Source organism: Staurois parvus, unplaced genomic scaffold, assembly GCF_062004578.1.
Source record: "Staurois parvus isolate SC_StPar_1 unplaced genomic scaffold, SC_StPar_1.0 ptg000365l, whole genome shotgun sequence".
NCBI lineage: Eukaryota > Metazoa > Chordata > Amphibia > Anura > Ranidae > Staurois > Staurois parvus.
Window position 1 is genome coordinate 2192644 of NW_028318161.1, and position 22642 is coordinate 2215285.

At 40.0% G+C, this 22642-nt stretch overlaps 1 protein-coding gene across 1 annotated transcript in view; it reads left to right on the forward strand.

Annotated features, from left to right (window-relative positions):
* Positions 1-22642, forward strand: part of LOC149456268 (vascular endothelial growth factor receptor kdr-like) — a 279835-nt gene that overhangs the window by 145832 nt on the left and 111361 nt on the right. The window contains exon 10 of the mRNA XM_089685194.1: positions 15416-15566. Within this exon, the coding sequence (XP_089541320.1) occupies positions 15416-15566 (151 nt within the window). The remainder of the gene's footprint in view (positions 1-15415; positions 15567-22642) is intronic.

Genomic DNA, 22642 nt, shown 5'->3' on the forward strand with positions numbered 1-22642 from the left:
TCTGTGCAGTGGTTTTACAGAGAGCAACACCTCCCTCCTGCCTAGTGGCCCCATAGCAAGCAGCTTGCTATGGGAGCACTGAGCAGGCTTGTTCCTGAGCCACTTCTCTGTGTGTCCATTCACACATGGAGCATGGCTTGGCCCAGCCCCCTGCCCTCTCCTCATTGGCTCACTGGCTTTGATTGACAGTAGCAGAGCCATTGGCAAGCGCTGTTGTATCAGGCAACAAGGAAGGAGAGACCCGGGGGAGCCCAGGCTTTTTTGCATATTGCTGGATAGAGATAGGGCTCAGGTAAGTTTTAGGGGGTGTCGGGGGGGGGGGGGCTGCTGTACACAGAAGGATTTTTAACTGCATGCATAGAATGCATGAAGGTTAAAAAAAAAACTTGAGTTTTTACCAGCACTCTAAACTGAACCATGCAATGCAAAGCAACAGGTTAAGTTGGAACTTTACCCATAACAACAGTAAATCTTTAGTTTGTCAGCAGATTGGCCTCTACATTTTGGCACAGTGCTGAAAAACAAAGAGCATCTGAGCATATGCAGAGCAGGATGAGACAGTGAATGAATGAAACTTAAACAATATAGGCACTTACTTTTAATGTTTTGCATAGCTATACCTGCAAAAAGTATAGCCTGAAGTGATTTAGCAGGACTTAATTTTCTGACTAAACTTCCACTTGAACTTAGCTGCACTCTTCCTCACCAGCTACACCTTTTTATTGGCTCCCCAGGCAGAAGGAAAGTGAAACATATGGTGTATCTAGGTATGTTGAACAAGTCACTCAGCCTTTCACCTTCCTCCAACAATACAGCTGTGACTGCCTGATCAGCCAATTGCCAGGCACCAGGGCTGACACAGGGGGCTGGGAAACAGAACTTGGCCCTGTGTATGCTGTCCAGATTGACTTGGTGGTTATACAGGTCTTTTTTCTCCTCGGGTGAATGGAGCAGTGAGAGAGTGAAGGAAAGGTGATAAAAAGCAACTAATGAGAGTTTAAGTTAAGACATTCCATTTTTTTTACCCTGCATGAGTAAAACACAGAATTACAGAGTCTCTTATTATAAAGTGGTTGTATTATTATCAAACCTTTTTTTAAGATGCTGTAAAATTGTTTTTTAGTTTTAGATAGCACAAGGAAGGTTTAAAACCCTGTCAGTTATTTTTTGGTTTTTTATGCTGTCTCTGTCCCACTGGGGAGATTTCCTTTTCTTCAAGCCTTGAGGATGCAAAAGAAAATGAGAGGAAATCTTCACAAAGTGAGGGAAGTTCCTATCTGAGAGTTGTTACTTGGGCTTTTGTCCCAAATGGATTTTTTAACACCACCACTTCTAACTGTCTCTACTCTATCCTAAGCTAATGAAACAGTTTTCTTCAAATATATTTTAGATATAGCACACCATATATACAAGTAGACATACTGGAGTCCACTACATATGCATTTTTACAATGTGTGTGCAGTAAATACAAGCGTAGTGTCCACAGCTTGTTTTCTATCTATAGTGCCACTCTTCCCTAGCTCTCCAATGGAGCTGAGATAGCAAATATATGGAAATTCTAACTCTGGGAGACTAAAATGATCTTTATGTGGGAGGTGTAGTGTCTTTCTACCATGGTAGGACCCTAAAGAAAGCAGTAACACCTCTCTTTGAGAAATTTTAGTGTACTATTTTTAAGTTCTCTGGCATACAATGATTAACAAAGTACTTATGTAAAGTAAAAGGCCCTTCTAGGAAGAGCAAATTAGATTTGTGCCACAGTAGTAATTGTACAGCTAACTGCCAGCCCCTTCTGGTGTCTTGGTACTACAGTGCTAATGATCCCACACAGGTGAGGTACTACACTGAGCTGTGTGCCTTTGAAAAACATTCTGAACCCATTCAAGACAAACATATTAAATGTACACAGGCATCACAGAAAAGAAAGAAAAAAAATCCAGAAAATGTCTGGAATTCCAGGTGATACACTTGCCCCAGCTGGTTTGTAAGAGCTCTAGCTTTTAACACATATTGAAAACAAATTCAGGGAAATATTCTATGCACAAACACCTTCCAAGACTCTAATTACCAAATAAATGGCTGTAATTTTCACCCTAGCTCCAAAGAGTGTTACTTGCCTCTAGGCAAATCTTTAAACCCTGACCTCTTTCGGGTGTCTCTTTTGATGTACAGAAGACTTGCAGAGGAAGAGAAAAAACATTATTGTTATCTTAATACAAAGTTACTTCTGTTAAATGATGTCTGTGTTTACATAATCTTACTATATCTCTGCATAAAAACAATTCAAAGGCATACTATACAATACGTCTATGTAACAAAACAATTCTACAAAAAGAACAAATCATATTAGCATATTGTACCATACTTGGTTGGACCATACTACACACAGAATTACTCCATTTAATAGGTATTCACCATGATGCCTTGCAAAAGGTCTCATTTTACAAAGATTGCACCTATTTTATTCCATAGAAAAGGTATAGACTTCTATTAGGTTAAAGTCTTATGACTGACTGAGGTATTGTAATTTTTCTTTATCACAGATTACCAAAGATATGTATTGCCTAGAACAGCCTTTTTCAACCAGGGTGCCCATGCACCCTGGGGTGCCTTCAGGTTTCTTCAGGGGTGCCTTGGCAAAATGCTTAAAAATTGCCCTAAAATTGTATAGAAGCCAGCAGTAGATCAAGCCTGCCTTTTAGTTACACAAAGCCTCAGGTTTTCATTGTGCATCATTGTAACCTTCCAGCTGCTGGCATCTTAACAACTAATAACATCATTGGTTGCGCAGCATCTTGTTTGCCCCTCTTCTGCCCCTCTCTGTCAGCACTAGTGTCACATTAGTTGAGTGAGGTAGAAGAGTAAAATTGGAATACTAGTCAGTACCAGTGTACAATGTGTGTTTGCACTGGAAGAATAAATCAGCTCTAATGCTGAGTGGCCTACCTGTGCGGATGTTGCTGCGTTTGTAAAACTACTAATTTAGTTTTTTACATTTTTGAATAGGGAGTCTTTAAATTATGCATAATTTTAAAGGGTGTCCCGACTGAAATAAGGTTGAGAAACATTGGCCTAGAAGATGATAATATACATTAAGGAACAAATTAGTTACTGTAATGAAAGTACCACTTTTTTTCAGCTTTTCAGGCATTTGAAGATAATCATTATTTAATTCACACAGGCAGCCCATCACACATAATGTGCACATAAGCACTGTGTATTCATTTTCTGCATTTACATTGAAACTATAATGGTTTTGGTTCAGATTAATTTTAGTTGTTTTGTTCTTAAATTGCAGCTGAACTCTGATAGGGCAAAGAAAAAGTCACCGTTATTTCTTGCATTCATCCTGAAGATGATCCTTTCTCCATCACTCAGTTACGATGCCTTGTTCTGCATCGTGTCTCTGCATGGAGGTGGCCATCTTGGTAGACGAGGGTTTGCTTCCTCATATCAGAGACTCCAGCAAGTTAAACAATAAGCAGCACAGCAATGAATTCACCAATTCTCACTCCAAATCTCCTGAGAAATAAAAATGAGCAATGCCTTAGATTCATACTTCAGATATACAGGCTGTAGGCACAGGATTGCCTAGGCACAATTACATATCATAAAGTGCACTGCTATTTTTCATAGGAAATTCAAGACAAAGGTAAAGTTTTCAAGGTACTTCTAAGGCACAATTAACAATTAATCATTATTTAACTAATGAATTAATTAATTAACAATTAAATTATCACTTTTTAAATTCAGTTCCACTTTAAAGTAGTACAGATACAGTTAATAAATACATATAAATATATAAAATGCAGCGCTATAAATATATAATATTATCAATTCATAAAAATATCTGTGCAAAATACTCAAAGTGCTTTTCAGTGCAAAATTTGCATAAAGTGAATAAATAAATGTCCATATATATCCTTCCAATTTCAACGGGAAAATATATGAGCAGAAATAGTCCTCAGATTAAAACATGACATATCCATGTGACCAAAGTGCAGCTGTGTGTATATCCTTGAAGGTAATCCACCACTTCTGATGGGTGTACACTCACCAGAACTTAGATGTATATAAGCATTGGCTACAATCTTTCACATCTAGGTACAGGAACAGAGAAGCAGCATAGGGGTTAATCATCCAGCATTCTCTAAGTACCGGAGGTGCGAATAGCCTTAATCTGGGGAAAATAGCTCAACCACAGGAGCCAGAGAAGCAAAATGGGCGCCGCTCCCTTCCTTGGTGGCGGCAGCGTGACGTCAGCAATGAAGGCCCCACCCAACACGTTACGTGCGAGAGCACATCCTCAGGGGTACGCCCATTCACTTTTTGATAGATACAGTAAATGTATGACAAAGAACTATGGGTTAACTTAAAGTGATTGTAAACCCTTTTTTTAACAAGCATGTCATACTTACCTGCTCTGAATAATGGTTTTGCACAGAGCAGCCCCTCCTCCTCCTCTTCCAGAGTCCCCCCACTGGCACTCCTGGCTCCTTCCTCCTGCTGAGTGCCCATCATAGCAAGCAACTCGCTCCCTAGCCAGCTCTGTGTGTCCATAGACACACAGAGAGTGTCTTAGCCTTGCCCCCTCTCCCCCCCTCAATGGCTGTGATTGACAGCATCGGGATCCAATGGTTCACACTGTTTTTTCTGAGCCAATGAGGAGGGAGTCACTGAATCGAGATTGGGCTGAGGGGGCTGGGGGGAGCTGCACTCAGAAGGTTTTTTGAATGCAGTGAATGCAATAAGGTAAAAAAAAACTTCAGGCTTTAGAACCACTTTACCTGACTTGCAGACTGGCAAAAAAACCTTGCTTTGTCCCTCCCTTAGCCACTACAGAACCTCCTGGTGAGCCCTGTGCTAAGGCACAAATCACTGTTGATTCCTGCTGAGCTCTGTAAACAAGGTGCTTCTTTCAGCAAAGATGTCAAATTAAATAGCTGAATATGTGAAAAAGAGATTAGAGAACCATCTGCTGGGTGGATAGAAGACTGTATAATAATAATGTTCAATATTTTATATTTTTATTACAAAAAAATAAGAGAAAAAATATTTCAATATTTTATATGTTTTTTAGCCCTGCCCATAAGAAATAGAGAATATATGAATATTACATTTTGTTAAGGTACTTCTGACAGTTTATTAAACTTTAAGGCCCCTTTCACACGGGCAGTTAGATTTCAGCTTTTAGCTGCGGTTAGAGGAACTTACTTACAGCAGCTAAATGCAGACAATGCATCCCTATGGCTCCATTCAAACACTGTGTTTACCAACGTTTTCATAACATACAGTTTTATGCATTTAGGAAAAATAAAGTTGACTGCGTCCAGGAGTGATGCACTGCAGCTATCTGTACATAAACACAGTTAATCGCTGTACAAAGAAAAAAATAAGTAAACAGTTGTATTAGAAAAGGCAAGAATTTACTACCGCGGCTAAATGCAGCACATGTAAACGCAGAAAAACGCTATTTATATTGTAAAGCGCTGATCAAACTGTTGGCACTATATAAATCCTGTATATTAATAATAATAATGTACAAATGCAAGTGATCTCTGTGCCAGGAGTGTTGGAATTTCAAAATAAAAAAACCTGCATTTACAAGCGGCAGGACAACCGTCTGTGTGAAAGAGGCTTAACAATCCATCAACACTGCCTGTCTGTAAGTTCTTTTAATTGCAGATATTATTGCTTGTTGCTTGAAGCTGCTATGGGAATGTATTGTTCCACAGCCCTTCTGGTTAAACAAAGGTTTATCTAGCAAGAGATAAAATGCTTACTATCAAACAGATTAACCAAGGCTCAAGGCTGGATTTGAACTAGTGAACCTTTAATTGAAAGGTATTTTCCCCTAGGAAAACACATTGTGGATAATCTGATGTATGTTTACACTAATATGAAAGGCTTTATAAACCCACCTTGAATTCATAAAAGTGTCTTGATCTGTAAAATTCAAAAGATTAAAGGATGAATATATAAGTCACCATCTTGTGTCATTGATATGCAAATATTATTGTTCTCAGTAGGAAGAGGCTGGTACTGGTAACATTTCAGCACCAAAAACTGGTGTGCGTCCTGTAACTGTCTACCCTGCCATGATCCATGATTGACCATGCTGCTGAACTCTGCTTTTATTCTCTGAAATCTTATACTTGTCCTAGGTGAGACTGACAATACACCAGAAGTGTCATTCTACAGGGTCCCCTGCAGCTCTCCTTGTTTCTTCCTGCCAACGTCTACTTTGTACAGTACAACAGGAAACACCTATTGTATTGATGTCTATATATATATATCTATATATATAGATATATATAGATATATATATATACAGTGGGGATTGAAAGTTTGGGCACCCCAGCTAAAAATTTGTATTAATGTGCATAAAGAAGCCAAGGAAAGATGGAAAAATCTCCAAAAGGCATCAAATTACAGATTAGACATTCTTATAACATGTCAACAAAAGTTAGATTTTATTTCCATCATTTACACTTTCAAAATAAGAGAAAAGAAAAAAATGGCGTCTGCAAAAGTTTGGGCACCCTGCAGAGTTAATATCTTGTACTGCCCCCTTTGGCAAGTATCACAGCTTGTAAACACTTTTTGTAGCCAGCCAAGAGTCTTTCAATTCTTGTTTGAGGTATCTTTGCCCATTCTTCCTTACAAAAGTCTTCCAGTTATTTGAGATTTCTGGGCTGTCTGTCACGCACTGCTCTTTTAAGGTCTATCCATAGATTTTCAATTATGTTGAGGTCAGGAGATTGTGAAGGCCATGGCAAAACCTTCAGTTTACGCCTCTTGATGTAATCCCCCGTGGATTTCGAGGTGTGTTTAGGATCATTATCCATTTGTAGAAGCCATCCTCTCTTTAACGTCAGCTTTTTCACAGATGGCATCAAGTTACCATCCAAAATTTGCTGAAATTTTATTGAATCCATTTTTCCTTCTACTTGTGAGATGTTCCCTGTGCCACTGGCTGCAACACAACCCCAAAGCATGATTGATCCAACCCCATGCTTAACAGTTGGACAGAGGTTCTTTTCATTAAATTCTGTTCCCCTTCTTCTCCAAATGTACCTTTGCTTATTCCGTCCAAAAAGTTCAATTTTAACCTCATCGGTCCACAGAACTTGTTACCAAAATGCATCAGGCTTGTCTATATGTTCATTTGCAAAGTTCAAACGATGATTTTTGTGGTGAGGACGTAGAAGAGGTTTTCTTCTGATGACTCTTCCATGAAGACCATATTTGTACAAGTATCTCTTTATAGTGGAATAGTGTACCACAACTCCAGTGTCTGCCAGATCTTTCTGGAGGGATCGTGCAGTCAAACGTGGGTTTTGAATTGTTTTTCTCACAATCCTGCGAGCTGTTCTGTCTGATATTTTTCTTGGTCTTCCAGATCTTGCTTTAACTTCCATTGTTCCTGGTGACTGCCATTTCTTAATTACATTCCGAACAGAGGATATTGACATCTGAAAACGCTTTGCTATCTTCTTACAGCCTTCTCCAGCTTTGTGAGCGTCAACTATTTTCAGTTTCAGTTTTCTAGACAACTGCTTAGAAGAACCCATGGTGCTGATTGTTGGGGTAAGGTCAGATGAGTCTGGGCATTTAAAACCTTTGAGATTGACATCACCTGGTCTTCCCAGACGATGATTGAGAACAATCCATGACACTGGCAGGTCTCAGCTTTGCAAAGGGGGCAGTACAAGATATTAACTCTGCAGGGTGCCCAAACTTTTGCAGACGCCATTTTTTTGTTTTCTGTTATTTTGAAAGTGTAAATGATGGAAATAAAATCTAACTTTTGTTGACATATTATAAGAATGTCTAATCTGTAATTTGATGCCTTTTGGAGATTTTTCCATCTTTCCTTGGCTTCTTTATGCACATTAATACAAATTTTTAGCTGGGGTGCCCAAACTTTCGATCCCCACTGTATATATACACACATTGAGAGAATGAGTGGGAGAGAATTATTTTGTCAGATCTTTCATTTTAATTGCTTCAACAAGCAAGTATCATAGGTTGGACAATTTATCAAAACAATTTAAAAACAAATGGTCTCAGACTTGCAGCATTTTGTTTCTTAGCCATAAATGTACACTAGTTACACTTCATGGTCTTTTTTGGTACTGCTTTCTCATTAATGTAAAACTATTTGTCCTATGTACATACATAATAAATTGGACGCTACTACAGCTTTTGAAGGGTTAAAGGGCAATACAGGCATGAGAGTGGAATGAAAGCTGATGTAATACAAACAAGATATGTTTATTAATGCATTCCACTGCAATACCATCTTCTGTCTGTAGAATGGAATGGAAATCTGGGCCAGACTTCTCACTTTCCTGCCATTTTTAGATTCAGAATATTTGGAACAAGCTCCAAATATGCTGGGGTCAAAACCAAGTGTTTCATTCCACCTAGCATGTAATCCCAGATTTGGTTCTTGTTACAGTGCAGGGTCAGTCCAGGGTCTGGGAAGGGGCACACTTTTCATTCTTAGTCATTTACATGAGAAACTGCCTGTGAATTTTACAGCCCCAGGTCTCTGGTGTTTTGGCCAGAAACATTTCTGCTATTTGGACTACATAGTCTGCTATAACTGTTCCAATACATTTCTTTTTCTGATGACATTAAACATACCATTGCTATACATGTCTCAGATATCTAAAAAAAATATTTGTCTGTAGTTTAACTTGTATGTTGTAGTTAAAGATCAGTCGGGTTTTAGTCACAAAAAAGATCATTCTTTTTTATACAACATTTTTTACAGTGGTTGTGGTTATTTATGTATATAAAAAGCCTTAAAAATGTGATAATAAAATACAATCTAAATAAATAACATTTCTCACATTAATAAAAAGCTCTTAACCCACCCAGAAAAGTTCAAATAATTAATGGAATACATTTACAGAGAAATCATTCACAGACATTCAAACCATCATGTAGTAGCTATGAAAATGACATTTCATTTGCATTAAGAAAAACATGTTATGCTTTCTGGTTCAAGTAAGCCAAATTAGATCCAATTCTGAGAAATGGAGATTGACCCATCTTGAATTTTTGGTCCACTGACTTAGTGCATTCTTAGTAAAAACACTATATTGCCAAAAGTATTGGGATACCGTCCAAATCATTGGATTCAGGTGTTCCAGTCACCTCCATGGTCACAGATGTATAAAATCAAGCCCCTAGGCATGCAGACTGCTTCTACACACATTTTTGAAAGAATGGGTCACTCTCAGGAGCTCAGTAAATTCAAGCGTGGTACCGTGATAGCTTTCCACCTGTGCAGTAAGTCCATCCATGAAATTTCCTTGCTACTAAATATTCCACAGTCAACTGTTAGTGGTCTTATAACAAAGTGGAATCAACTGGGAACAACAGCAACTCAGCCACAAAGTGGTAGGCCACGTAAAATGACAGAGCAGGGTCAGCAAATGCTAAAGCGCACAGTGTGCAAAAGTCGCCAACTGTCTGCAGAGTCAATAGCTCAAGACCTTAGAACTTTGTATGGCCTTCAGATTAGCACAACAACAGTGCATAGAGAGCTTCATGGAATGGGTATCTATGGCGGAGCAGCTGCATCCAAGCCTTACATCACCAAGTGCAATGCAAAGCATAGGATGCAGTGGTGTAAAGCACGCCACCACTGGACTCTAGAGCAGTAGAGATGTGTTCTCTAGAGTGACAAATTACGCTTCTCCATCTGGCAATCTGATGGATGTGTCTGGGTTTGACGGTTACCAGGAGAACGATACTTGCATAACTGCATTGTGCCAAGTGTAGGAGAGGGGATTATGGTGTGGGGTTGTTTTTCAGGGGTTGGGCTTGGCCCCTTAGTTCCAGTGAAGGGAACTCTTAAGGCATCAGCATACCAAGACATTTTGGACAATTTCATGCTCCAAACTTTGTGGGAAAAGTTTGGGGATGGCCCCTTCCTGTTGCAACATGACTGCCCATAAAGATATGTATGAGCTAGTTTGGGGTGGAGGAAGTTGACTGGCCTGCACAGAGTCCTGACCTCAACCTGATAGAACACCTTTAAGATGAATTAGAGCGGAGACTGCGAGCCAGGCCTTCTCGTCTGACATCAGTGCCTGACCTCACAAATGTGCTTCTGGAAGAATGGTCAAACATTCCCATAGACACACTCCTAAACCTTGTGGGCAGCCTTCCCAGAAGAGTTGAAGCTGTTATAGCTGAAAAGGGTGGGCCAACTCAATATTGAACCCTACGGACTAAGACTGGGATGCAATTAAAGTTCATGCGTGTGCAAAGGCAGGCATCCCAATACTTTTGGCACTATAGTATATATTTCATGCATAGATAATACATATCTGGCTATTGCTGCCTCTCTGAAACTTTGTGTGAGCCCTTGTGCAGATTGGGCGAGCGGTCCATGCAGACACGGCGATGTACTGGTAGGTCGCTGCCTGCTTCCTGGTGTAGGCGTATGCATGTGCCCCCACTCCACTTACACCTGCTGTGATTGTACACAGCAGGAGTCTATCAGCAGGTCCCGGGCAATGATTCATGGCATGGACCTGCTGATCAGTTATGTGCAATCACAGCCCAGAACCAACACAGGGCTTTGATCAAAGGGAACAATCTCTCTGTTTGTCATCCCTGATAAAGAGATCTTTTAGTAAAAGCAGCACATAATACACACATTATACATTGTTAGGCACACAACCCCTTGATCGCCCTAGATGTTATCCCTTTCTCAGCCAGTGTCATTAGTTCAGTGACAGTGTAGAGTGTTATCACTGATCACTATATTAGTGTCATTGGAGATGTCAGTGGCAGTTAGTCAGTTCCCCTCAGCATCATTTAGTGTCAGATTGGCCACCGCACTATGGCAGTCCCTGTATAAATCGCTGATCACCGTCATTAGCAGTATAATAAAAAAAACAATTCCAATGTACAGTATATTCATAGTTTGCAGACGCTATAACTTTGACGTAAACCATTCAATATACACTTATTGGGATTTTTTTACCAAAGACATGTAGCAGAATACATTTTTGCCAATATCTATGAAGAAATTAGATTTTTTTTTTTTAAATTATTTGATGTTTTATAGCAGAAAGTAAAAAATATTGTTTATTTTTAAATTTTTTGTTTTTTTTTATTATGTTGCAAAAAAAAAAACCCAGTGGTGATCAAATATAACCAAAAGAAAGCTCTATTTGTGTGAAAAAAATATACATTTTGTTGGGGTACAGTGTTGCATGACCGTGCAATTACTAGTTAAAATAGCACAGTGCTAAATAGGAAAAATGGCCTTGTAATGAAGGGGATAAAACCTTTCGGAGCTTCAGTGGATAATCCAAAGATCTAAAGACAGACTTCATGTTGCATATTAGTTTGTTAATTTAATCTGCTAATCCTACTGATGGTTGTTGGGTCCGCAGGCAACACTCCAATAATTTCATATAGCTAGATTATAAAATGGGTGATTAGTATAACTGCAAATTGAAATCTGAATTTCTTCAGCTTTAGAACTGCAGTTATGTTTGAACAAAGCTATAACTGTAGTTCCTGAATTTTCTGAATAAGCATATGCAAACCCTGAACAACAAAATCAAGTTTCAAACCCTTCAGTCAGTTATAGGAACAGTCTGAAAGAAAACATCACATTTACTATCTCTACAGTATCAGAAATTCCCTAATACATTATTTTGTGAGTCTCTGCAGTCGAGACAATGAGTGAAAAGTTCCACTTCCTGCACAAAGTTCTTCATTGAATTATGTTGTTCTCTTAATTGCTTCAAGTAGCTTGTTAATCGGAAGCCTTTTCCTCATGATAATCATCAGCTGGCTTGATGTCCTGCTGCAAACGCTGCTTATTCCTGAACGTGTTGCCAAAAAATTAATCCCAAAGCTCCTGCTTCCTTCTGACATCCCCATTTATGGAGTTAGCCTTGATTATGATATATTATTACAGGATTTCCCCCATTGCGGTGGGTGTATGTCTACAAACAATTAACAAGGCCAGCCTAGGACCATTACCTTGGTTGAAGAGATATCCACATATCCTGGAAGTCTACTTCAAAAAGGGAAATTACTAAGATTAAAACAGGACATAAAGGTGTACTTATAGTTCTTAATAATTGTATGTGGGTGGAAAAACAATCATATTTCTTTTAACAATGTAATATATTACACAAGAACTGTGTTCCTTGAAGAACAGTACACACTAGTCAAGGATATAAAAGCAATTTTTAAACCACTTGTGTATTTCTTCAAAAGCCATCTAGTTTATTCTAAATTGAGCCTATCTGCTAGGTTGCAGTTGGAAAATCTTCTGAGTGCCCTTCACATATATGCGGATTGGATGCGGTTTGAACTGCATACAATCTGCATGACATGTGAAATAACATTGCTTCCTATGGTGTCTGTTCACACGTGTCCTGTGTACTGCCGATGTGGATTCAGTCCGGTTTAAAAAAGAGTCCTGTACAAGTTCTGAGCAGTGTGGTCCAGTTAAAGTGAAGATTACAGGCTATTGACTTCTATGGGAACAGTTTCTAAATCTGACATGTATGAACAGCTGATCCTGTTCTGAACCTGATTTAAACCTGACCTGAACCGCTGAACAACTACTGTATCAATTAGCTGTGACAGCTGAGCTTCAATCCGCACCGCACATGTGTGAATCAGTACTAACAGTTTGTAAGCTGATGACAGGAAGGAAAGTACATAGGAGGGCTTGGGGGAAGGCATCACAAGTGCAGTGGTGTTCTGTAACAGTCCAACAAAAAAGAGGTTGGGCAGTGGCACAGTATATGTATTGAAGATTGTGATCCACTTGTGTTGTGTTAGAAAGGTTCTTGCTGACTACAGGCAATGGCAAATAGGTCCTTGGTGTGTAATTTGTGATCAGTGAATTTATGTATTAATTTAATGTATTAATTTAGTTCCTTAACCCCTTCATGCCGGCATCTCCTGGCCCTTTAAGGGTTTCAGAAGCCGGGAGGCGGGGTTTAGGGTCATGTGACCGCTGTGACACGCTGTCACGGCAGTCACATGATCGGGAAAGGTCCTGATCGAAAGAGGAGATCGGGACCTTTCCGTGAGTACTGGACATGTGTGCTGGGAGCGAGCAGGGCGCAGGTTCTCAGCACATGTTATTTTTTAATAGAACGCAAATGTGCGGCCGCTCGGCGTCTAGGCCCAGACGCCGGGAGGCCGTACATTTGTGTTCGGCCGGCGTGAAGAGGTTAACAAATACATCACAAATAAAAATGATAAATCAGGAAAATTATCAGTCTGTGGAGTATCTTGTAGTTCTGGAATGCAGGCATGAATTGTAATGAAATGAAGTCACCAACATGTTCTGGTAGAGCTGTATTTATTCTCAGGTCTGGCTGGACAAATCCTTTGGTGGGTGAAATACCCCCATATATTTCTTTTAACTGTATACTTAGTTGTTTACCTGTAGTTTAAGTTAAAGTTGTTATAAAGGCTAAAGTTGTTATAAAGGCTCAGGCTCAATGGCTGTGATTTACAGCAACGGGAGCCAATGGCTGTGATGGGGCTCAGGTAAGTATTGGGGATTGGTGCTACAAACAGAGGGTAAAAAAACAGAAGGTAAAAAAACCTCTGTTTGTAGCAGCAATCCCAGCCCCCCAATACTTACTATCACGATCCAGCAATGTGCATGAGAGCAGAGGCTCTCCGGGGACTCTCCCTCCTCATTAGCTAAGACAGCAGTTGGAGTCATTGGCTGCCACTGCTGTAAATCACAGAAATTGAGCCAATGAGGAGAGAGAGGGGGCGGGGCGGGGCTGAGCCACGGCTCCATGTGTGAATGGACATGCAGAGGAGCGGCTAGGTAGCAAGACTGGGTGTTGCCATAGCAAGCTGCTTGCTCTGGGGGCGCTTAGCAGGAGGGAGGGGCCAGGAGCTATGGTGGGGGACCCAATAAGAGAAGGATTAGGGCTGCTCTGTGCAAAACCACTGCACAGAACAGGTAACTATGATGTGTTTTTTTTAATGTCTATAATATCACTTTAAATTTCTGATGTTCTTGCTATCAAATATACAGTAAACTGGAATATGAATTTGATTGTCTTGTTTGTCATTGTTATTCCAACTGGGGTCAGTGTGATATAATGTGTGTTAGGATGTTACAAGGTTAAAGCAACCCTGTGGTTATACAAAAGCTTCAAACCACACCTGAACCAGTCGTGAGAAGTCCTGTGCTGATGTATGTAGAGAAATTGACACTTCCAGTAGTATCAATGGTCTGGGTTGACTCCTGTTGACTGCTATGTAACTACTGTATCCTGTCAAGGGTTGAGGTTGGAAGAAGGAACCAGTTAGAATTGCAGAAAACCCAGGAGATTGACACCCTCTGAAGTGTCAGTTTCCCTGCAGACTTCAGCTGAAGATTCCAGAGCATGTAAGGGGTTTGGGAGTGCATACAGAAGGGAAGGTGAGCATGTCCTGTATTTTTTTACAAGTATGGCTTATTTTAAAAATGCTTTGTACAGAATAAGCAGATAAGGATATGTTAGAAGAATCTGAAATGATGATCTACCTAAATGTAACTCTCATCTGTTTATTTTCTACAGCTCTTGTAAAATTCAAAAGTCTTTTCTTTCTGAAAACACAACCAGTGTTTTGGTAATTGCAGGAGGAATATGTTTACTCTGGGCAATGAAAGTACTTTCTTTCTTAGACTTATTCCCAGGGCTTTTTTTCAGTGGGAACACAGGGGAATGCAATTCTGGCACCTCCAGCACTGAATGTATATAATGATGAGGGGGTCCGGGGTGTGCTGGAGGGTGTATTGATGCTGGCTGCTGGGGGATCTGTTGTTGCTGTAGGGGATCTATTTTTGCATAGTGGTCGATTGTTGCTGGGGGGAGTCTTATGTTGCTGGAAGGGATCTACTGCTGAATGAGGGGTCTATTTTTGCTGACTGCTGAAGAGACTATTGATGCTGACTTCTGGGAGATCTATTGTTGCTGAGGTGGTATTTTTTTGTGGTGGCCTTTTGTTGCCAGATGATGTATTGTTGCTTGGGGGGGTCTATTGCTGCTGGTTCTGGGGGATCTATTTTACTGCTTTTCTTGTTAACATTAACACATTCCATACAAATTATTTAGCACCACAAAATGATACTTGGCTCTGTATTCTCTAAAAAGGGTGGTACTTGGAGGGGGATAGGGGGGTGGAACTAAGGGACAGTGTTCAGAAGTGGGTAGGGGGGCAGAGACAAAAAGTGACTCAGAAGGCGGATGTTCATGCACCTGTTCTCTGAGAAAATAAAGCCATGCTTATTCCCATATAAGACCCTCTGAAATCACCATGTTTACTTTAATGTGCATTTGCATTTCTGGGAGTTTCTTATATAATTATGTATATTTAAGTGTTAATTGTTTTTGAATTCTAGTTAAACCTTCCATCTATGAAAAAAAGACAGACTGTGACAGGAAGGAGTCGGTGCTGCTTGGAGATATTCATCGCTTCCAGTGTACAGCCTATGGAAGACCTCCTCCTACATTTACCTGGATGTGGCAGCCATGCCATATTACAGCTACACAGTAAGCTATAACTCATGACAGGTTTTTAAAAAGTGAGGGAAACAAAGGAAATAAAGTACTTTATACATTATAGATGTATACTAGGAACATTGCAGACAAGATAATTCAGATTAAAAATGAGAAAACTGAAAATATTTCTCCTCATTTCCTTTTTTATATAGCATGCAATGGCGAAACACTCATAAGGAAGAGACATTTTAGCCTTTGTCATAAGAGGATTGTAGTGTAATATAATCCAACAAAAAGGCTTGGTTTCAGGCTATTTTCAGGATGCTTTTTATTCACATTAGTAACAACCAAGCTGAATAGCTTAAGTATTGAGTTATGGATAATGATAAAAATAACACTTTTTTTACTAAAGCATAGGGGCTCAAATGACATTGAACTGACTTTTGATTTTGAAATTGATACAAGTTTCACATACATAATCTTACATAATTCATAGGACTGTTTAATGTGAATTAGATTTTTTAGACTGGCTTGTCAAATGTTTGAAGATCTACTGTATGTGAGCTCTTATACAAATTGTTATATCTCAGGTTCTGAGACTTGGAAAGAACCAATCAACATATCGTAATAATTTGAATCATCGTTTTTGAATTTTGGAAGTGTAGCCTACATTATAAAGATTTCTTTTTTTCATATTTCCTTGTACTCTCTCCCTGTCTGAGCAGATGTGTCATGTTGAGTGCCCCATCATGAACCTGAGCTCAGTGCTGTGAAAGACACTGAAAAAATGTAATTTCCCTGTATACTATGTAATTACATATATAGATGGGGGCAGACATACTTCCTACATATTCATGCTTTTTCTTTATGATTTGCTGTACTACAGAATGGTTGTGCTTAAAGCCAGCCATATAGATGGAGCGATTTTCTTTTCTGCAACCATGGGTCAGTGTTGATGGGGGAACAGGGGCGGACTGACAACTCATGGGGCCCCCGGGCAATAAGGGATCATGGGGCCCTTGTGTCTTTGCCTACACTCAAAGCACACCCAAAAAAGCCTATAAAAAGGTAACGGGCATTTAATGGGGCCCCCTACTGACCCCGGGCCCTCAGGCAGTGCCTGAGTGCTGGAATGGTCAGTCCACCCCTGTGGGGGAATTCCTCCTGTTGGAGCCATTGTGTTCTCTTGGCGGGGGGGAGAACACAGTGATTATTGCTAGCGGCTATAATGGCCTCTAGCAATAATCACATGAAAAAATCAGGCTGGTTGTATTCAATTTCATAGATCAACTGAGGTACATTCAGCCTGCCCATACATTGTTTGAATCACAACCATTCCCTGCTGAACCAGCAGAGATTCAAACTATCTATGGCCAGCTTTACTTCTCCTTTTCACATTGGAAGCCCATGAGAAATGCCCATCCTGGACTGTTCCTCTTATTTAAAATGTCACCCCTTTGTTGCTGAGAAGAGGGGTCTCAAGAAGGGTCATACAACCTAAACACATACATATGAATGTTGAGAGAAAACCTTTAGTTTAATATTAATGTTAAAGTATAAATATAGTAAAAAAATAAAAAATAGCATATGCAAAATGCTTTATGTTTCAATTCTCATTTTTTAAATTCTTTTTCTTTGTAGTCCCCAATACCTTAGAATTGTTCCAGAGATCCCCATCTGCTTTCAATTCCATTATACCTTTATCTACAGTTCATTCTCTTTTTCTCAGTGTCTCCCTTTGTAATCACAATTCAGGTGCACTGAAAGCAGAGACTGCAAATGTAAGAGATAACAAATGATGAGCGAGAGCAAAAAGACACTGGCGTCCCTTTAGACAAACATGTTCCTCCCTGCTGGCCACTGGAAGATGCAGACTTTACCAATGTAAAGTATACATTGTAGTCATGCAACTAATTGGAAGACTGCATAGCTGAATATGATTTTAGGACTTATTTTTTACACTGGTTTACATTTCCAAAACTTAAAGTGGTTTTAAAGACTCAAGGTTTACCTTCATGAGTTCTATGCATGGAGGTAAAAAACCTGTGTACAGTAGCCTCCCTAATACATACCTGAGCCCCCTCTCAATCCAGTAATGTCCACAAGAGCCTCCTGACTGACTGAGGCAGCAGTGGGAGCCACTGTCAGGTACTACCAGTGAGCCAATCAGGAATGGGAGGGGCAGGGCCGAGCCACGACTCTGTGTGTGAATGGACACGCAGAGCTGCAGCTCAGGAGTGCTCCTGCTTGGGTGCTCAGCAGGAGGGAGGGACCAGGAGTGCTGACAGGAGACCCGAGAAGAGGAGGATCCAGGCTGCTCTGTACAAAACCACTGAACAGAATTTTGTTCTGATAGTGGATAAAACCACTGTTCTGATAAAAGCTACAAAAATGTGTTTCCAATAGGGGGGGCACAGACAACAATCCAAATCTTAAAGGGATAGCTTGTACCACTACTGTGCACTATCAGGGCTAGCCAAGACATATTGGGTCTCCAGATTAAATTGTCCCACCATACATTGATAGCCTATGCGGATGACTTGCTATTTTTAATTTCAAATTCTACAGGAGGTTACACTTCCAAACTTAATGCCATATTTCCATCGGTATAAGGGCCTATCTAATTACAGGATAAATTATTCCAAATCAGAAGCACTCAATGTCTTCTTAATACATGACAGAGTAGATAGTTTAAGACAATCTTTTCATTTCCAATATAACTTGGTCCAGTCTTCAATATCTGGGCATCAAACTCACACCAGACCCTGAATGATATGAGGCCAATTTTACTCCCTTATTAAAAAGGGTTTGTTCTGATCTGCAGACATGGAGGACAATGAATTTACCTTGGTTTGAGAGGAGTAGCACATTTAAGATGGCCACCTTGCTTTAGGTGTTGTACTTGATCCAACTGCTACCGATATTGGCCCTCAGTCATTCTTCACCCACCTGCAATTTTTACTTCTTCATTATATTTAGAGAGGTAAACCAGTTCATTCGTATTACACTCCTAACCCTCCCAAACCACGATGGGAGTGGTGGTTCACCAGATTTGCTTCAGTATTACAGAGCCTTACATCTATCACTGCACCCTGGTCTCCTTATCCTGCCTTCTTTGGCTCACTTTTGCCACTTACTTTTCCTTAAAATATACCAAACAACTGGAGCCATGGTTTAGGTCATTTCTTCGACTTTTCAATTTTTTGGGATTTCCCTGCTTGATCTTGACCAATGATCTATGACGTACTGGGCGACCTAGAGTTCTCTGCAAGAAGCCCCAACAAATATATCAGGCATCTCAGATGTAAAAGCTCCTTGTAGCTCCTCCCACCCTATGTTCATAAGTGGGAAAAACAATGCAACCCAGACTAAGACTGGACACAGGATTACATTTTTATTGTAAGAGAACCCATCTATCTTACCTTATGACAACAAAGGCAAGCAACCCAGACCTTTAATGCTACTCAATAAAATGGGAGACTGTTTGTGAGCCCAGACCCACACCCAATACCCCCCTCCCTATTTGCGCCCTATTACCTTCTCATCCCTTTTAGTCCCCAACTTTATCACCCCATTTACTTTTCCCATTTTGACACTATGCCCTATTGCTGTAGACTATTTTTCATAGGTTCCAAACCCCCAACCCCATAAATATTGTTACAAAAATAGATGGCATTGCTGCGATATGCTCGCTGTTTGATTTTGCTCAGAAGTTTCCCTAGGTGCAACCAAAAAGGACTGGATAAAATGACACTGTCTGTGTATGTATGGTTTTGTAGAGCTATAATTTTGCATTTGGCATGTCCTGAGTATATCTATCAGTTCCTTTCACTGATTTCCAGCAGTTGAAATACTTCTGCATTTGACCCTCTGCTTGTGCCTTTGTTCTAATTAAAGATTTAAAATAAGTAACGGGTTGATTTACAAATGAAATGTGCACTTTAAATGTTTTCTTACTAAATGTGGTAAAGCACTGTGGATTTTCATCTTCCAATCATCTGCAAGCAAAAATGCTTTTTTTTTACATTTTTGCTGCAGCTGATTGTGTATTCTTTCCAAAGTAAATTGATACCACATTGCCATTTACTAAGTAAAATGAGTGCAAATGCACTTACAAAGTTTATAGTCACATCTGCCTTTAGTAAATCCACCCCATAATCTTTCAGAAAACTGTAGTATTATGCTTATTAGTCATAAACAAAAACATGCAGCGCTAGAGTATATGGATCTATCTCATGATACAGTGTGACCACTTAATAAGATATAAACGCAGCTACCATAATAGTCTTAAGCAACCAATATTATAACATTCTCATGGTTAAGAAGGTGTAAATGGTGATATAGGTGTCAAAGTCAATCTATCATAGGAGTGACGTAAATCTGTGACATCTGTGGTAGGAAATGTGGCTGTAGAATGCACTAACCAGATAGCGCAGATAATAGCGCATTGGAGTAAAATGACCTACTCCTGGTCAATGGATCAGGGAACCTGCCGGAGTGGTGGTCGTCTCTGCTGCGGTCACCAGAATCATCTGTGTCCTCTCCAATTATGGAATTCCCAGGTGTCCAGTGGAATAAACGCTCATCCGGTATGCAGTGGAATATCAAAGGGGATAACGTGCAATTGCCACGAAACGCGTTAGGGAGATGCTACTTGACCTACAACCACTACCCACATGGTCCACACCTTGACACGGGCGGCCATCTTTGGAAGTGTATATTGCACCATCCTTTCTTTTGGGTTTATTTCTGAGCCCTGAAGGTGATTCCTGTTCCTTGAGCGCACATCGCACCCCTGGAGGTCGCTGACACAAGGATTCCACTGCATACCGGATGAGCGTTTATTCCACTGGACACCTGGGAATTCCATAATTGGAGAGGACACAGATGAATCTGGTGACCACAGCAGAGACGACCACCACTCCGGCAGGTTCCCTGATCCATTGACCAGGAGTAGGTCATTTTACTCCAATGCGCTATTATCTGCGCTATGATATTATCTGCGCTACTCCTATGATAGATTGACTTTGACACCTATATCACCATTTACACCTTCTTAACCATGAGAATGTTATAATATTGGTTGCTTAAGACTATTATGGTAGCTGCGTTTATATCTTATTAAGTGGTCACACTGTATCATGAGAAGGATCCATATACTCTAGCGCTGCATGTTTTTGTTTATGACTATTTACCACGAGGCGTTTTGGAGGCTTGCCTTTCATGCCAGCTGCTTTTCCATTTTGCTCTAAAACTGTCCAGCGCTCGTTATACTCTTTTTTCTATTATGCTTATTGCCAGCTATTTGATATTACAGCTATAACACATGTGCCAACGAGCATAGTACTCAACATATGGGGGTTGTAGTGTTGGTCACAGTAGAGTTATCTCTTACTCGCAGAAGTCCTAAATGACTTTTTTTGTAGATATGACGCATGGCTTTATTTCCTGCACTTGACTGATTTTCTCTTCTTTTCCAACCTTCGCTAAAATCAACAAGGAGATTTAGCCTGTCTCTATTGTTCTTTGTTTCACTTCCTCTCAGATCCCTGACTTGCACTTGCAAACCCCAAATGTCAGATCAGCCACTGGTCTTTTTCTGAGCCCGAAACATGATAATTATCCCAACTGAAATTATCAAAGAGTCTTGATGAGAAATTGTCTCACCCATGTGAAGTTGTTGTCTTATATAATCAGGAAAGCACAATCAAAAACAAGGCATGATAGGCCTGAATGAAAGAAAAAGAGTCAGTTGTCTGCTGGACATTTATAGCTCACATACCAGCATAGGATGGCAAGTGGACAATTTCCTTTGTTTAAGTAAACAATCACACAAATTAGTGCACAGGACATTGCTGTTTATAGCTGCATGACATATGGAAATAATCCCATTCTCTGCAGCACTTATTCCATTAAGATACTCATTCCACTTATAGCCATTTCAGAAAGACTGAGATCATCTTTAAAAAGCCTAATACATATTGCAATGAAAAGTAACAAAAAAAACTAGCAAAAAGGGGAAACTCTACTGGGTTTTCCCTGTGGTCTGCAAAGAACGTACCCACTTTAGAGCCCACTATTCTCAATTTAGACATGCCCATGTTAAGGAATGTAGTCCGTTTCTGACATTGGTTTATTTTGGAAGGGTTAGGGTCTTCCTCCACAATCCACACAATATAATTTAATTTTTAGTGATCCCACAACAAGCACAGCATTCATTTTTAATTTAGAGGATTATTTGCAGCTACAGGCTTCTGTTAAAATGAACCAGATAAATAAAGTCAACCAGCTAATTGGACATATTTTCCCTCCAACCCCATTTTTTTACTTACCTCTTGGGATTGAGTAGCTTGGGGCTCTCATAATGCAGGGTTAGGTGTTTTTGTAGCCAACTGCAGCAAATGATGTCGCTTAGACTCAGTGAGTGAGTCCTTAGTGTTTGGTAAGCTCTGACCAGAGTAACTTAAAGCTTTCAGCTTGTAAGCTTCATTCATGATGAGCACTCACGGTGACTGAACGTTCCTTCCCGTTATGGATTTTCAACCTCTCTATTTATCCTGTTTATCGTTATTTTTGAAAGTGAAATTAAAAGACACCCAAAAATGTGGGTTGTCCCCAGAAAAGTAAAAGAGCGGAAATTTTCTAATGAGGACACTAGTTCTGGTGACCTGGGGGTCCCCAAGGAATTCACTTAATTTGATTTTCTCACTTCCTGTTTTGGCAATGGGACAGGAAGTGAAGGTAAATCTTCCCAATGGGACACAGATGGCATAAAAACTGACAGGGGTTGTAACCCTTCCTTACTCCATTCAAAATGAAAAATAAAAGTTTTGCCTATAGTTCTACTTTAAACTGGAAAGTGCAAAATCTGGTGCAGTTCTGAACTCCTGCTTTTCTGTAATCCAGTGAGCTGAGGGCCGAGTCATTATCGAGTCATTCGCCTCTATTGATAAATAGTCACTCTTCTTAAACAATATCTCTTCACCAGTCTTGGCAGAGATATCACAGAAAACGCCATCCTCCTTTATTGAAAACTTTTTTTACCAAAAAAGGTCCTCACAAAATCCTTTCCCTCTGCTCCTTTTGTTGTTTTTTTCCCTCTGTTTTGATCAAATCTTCTCATGGGT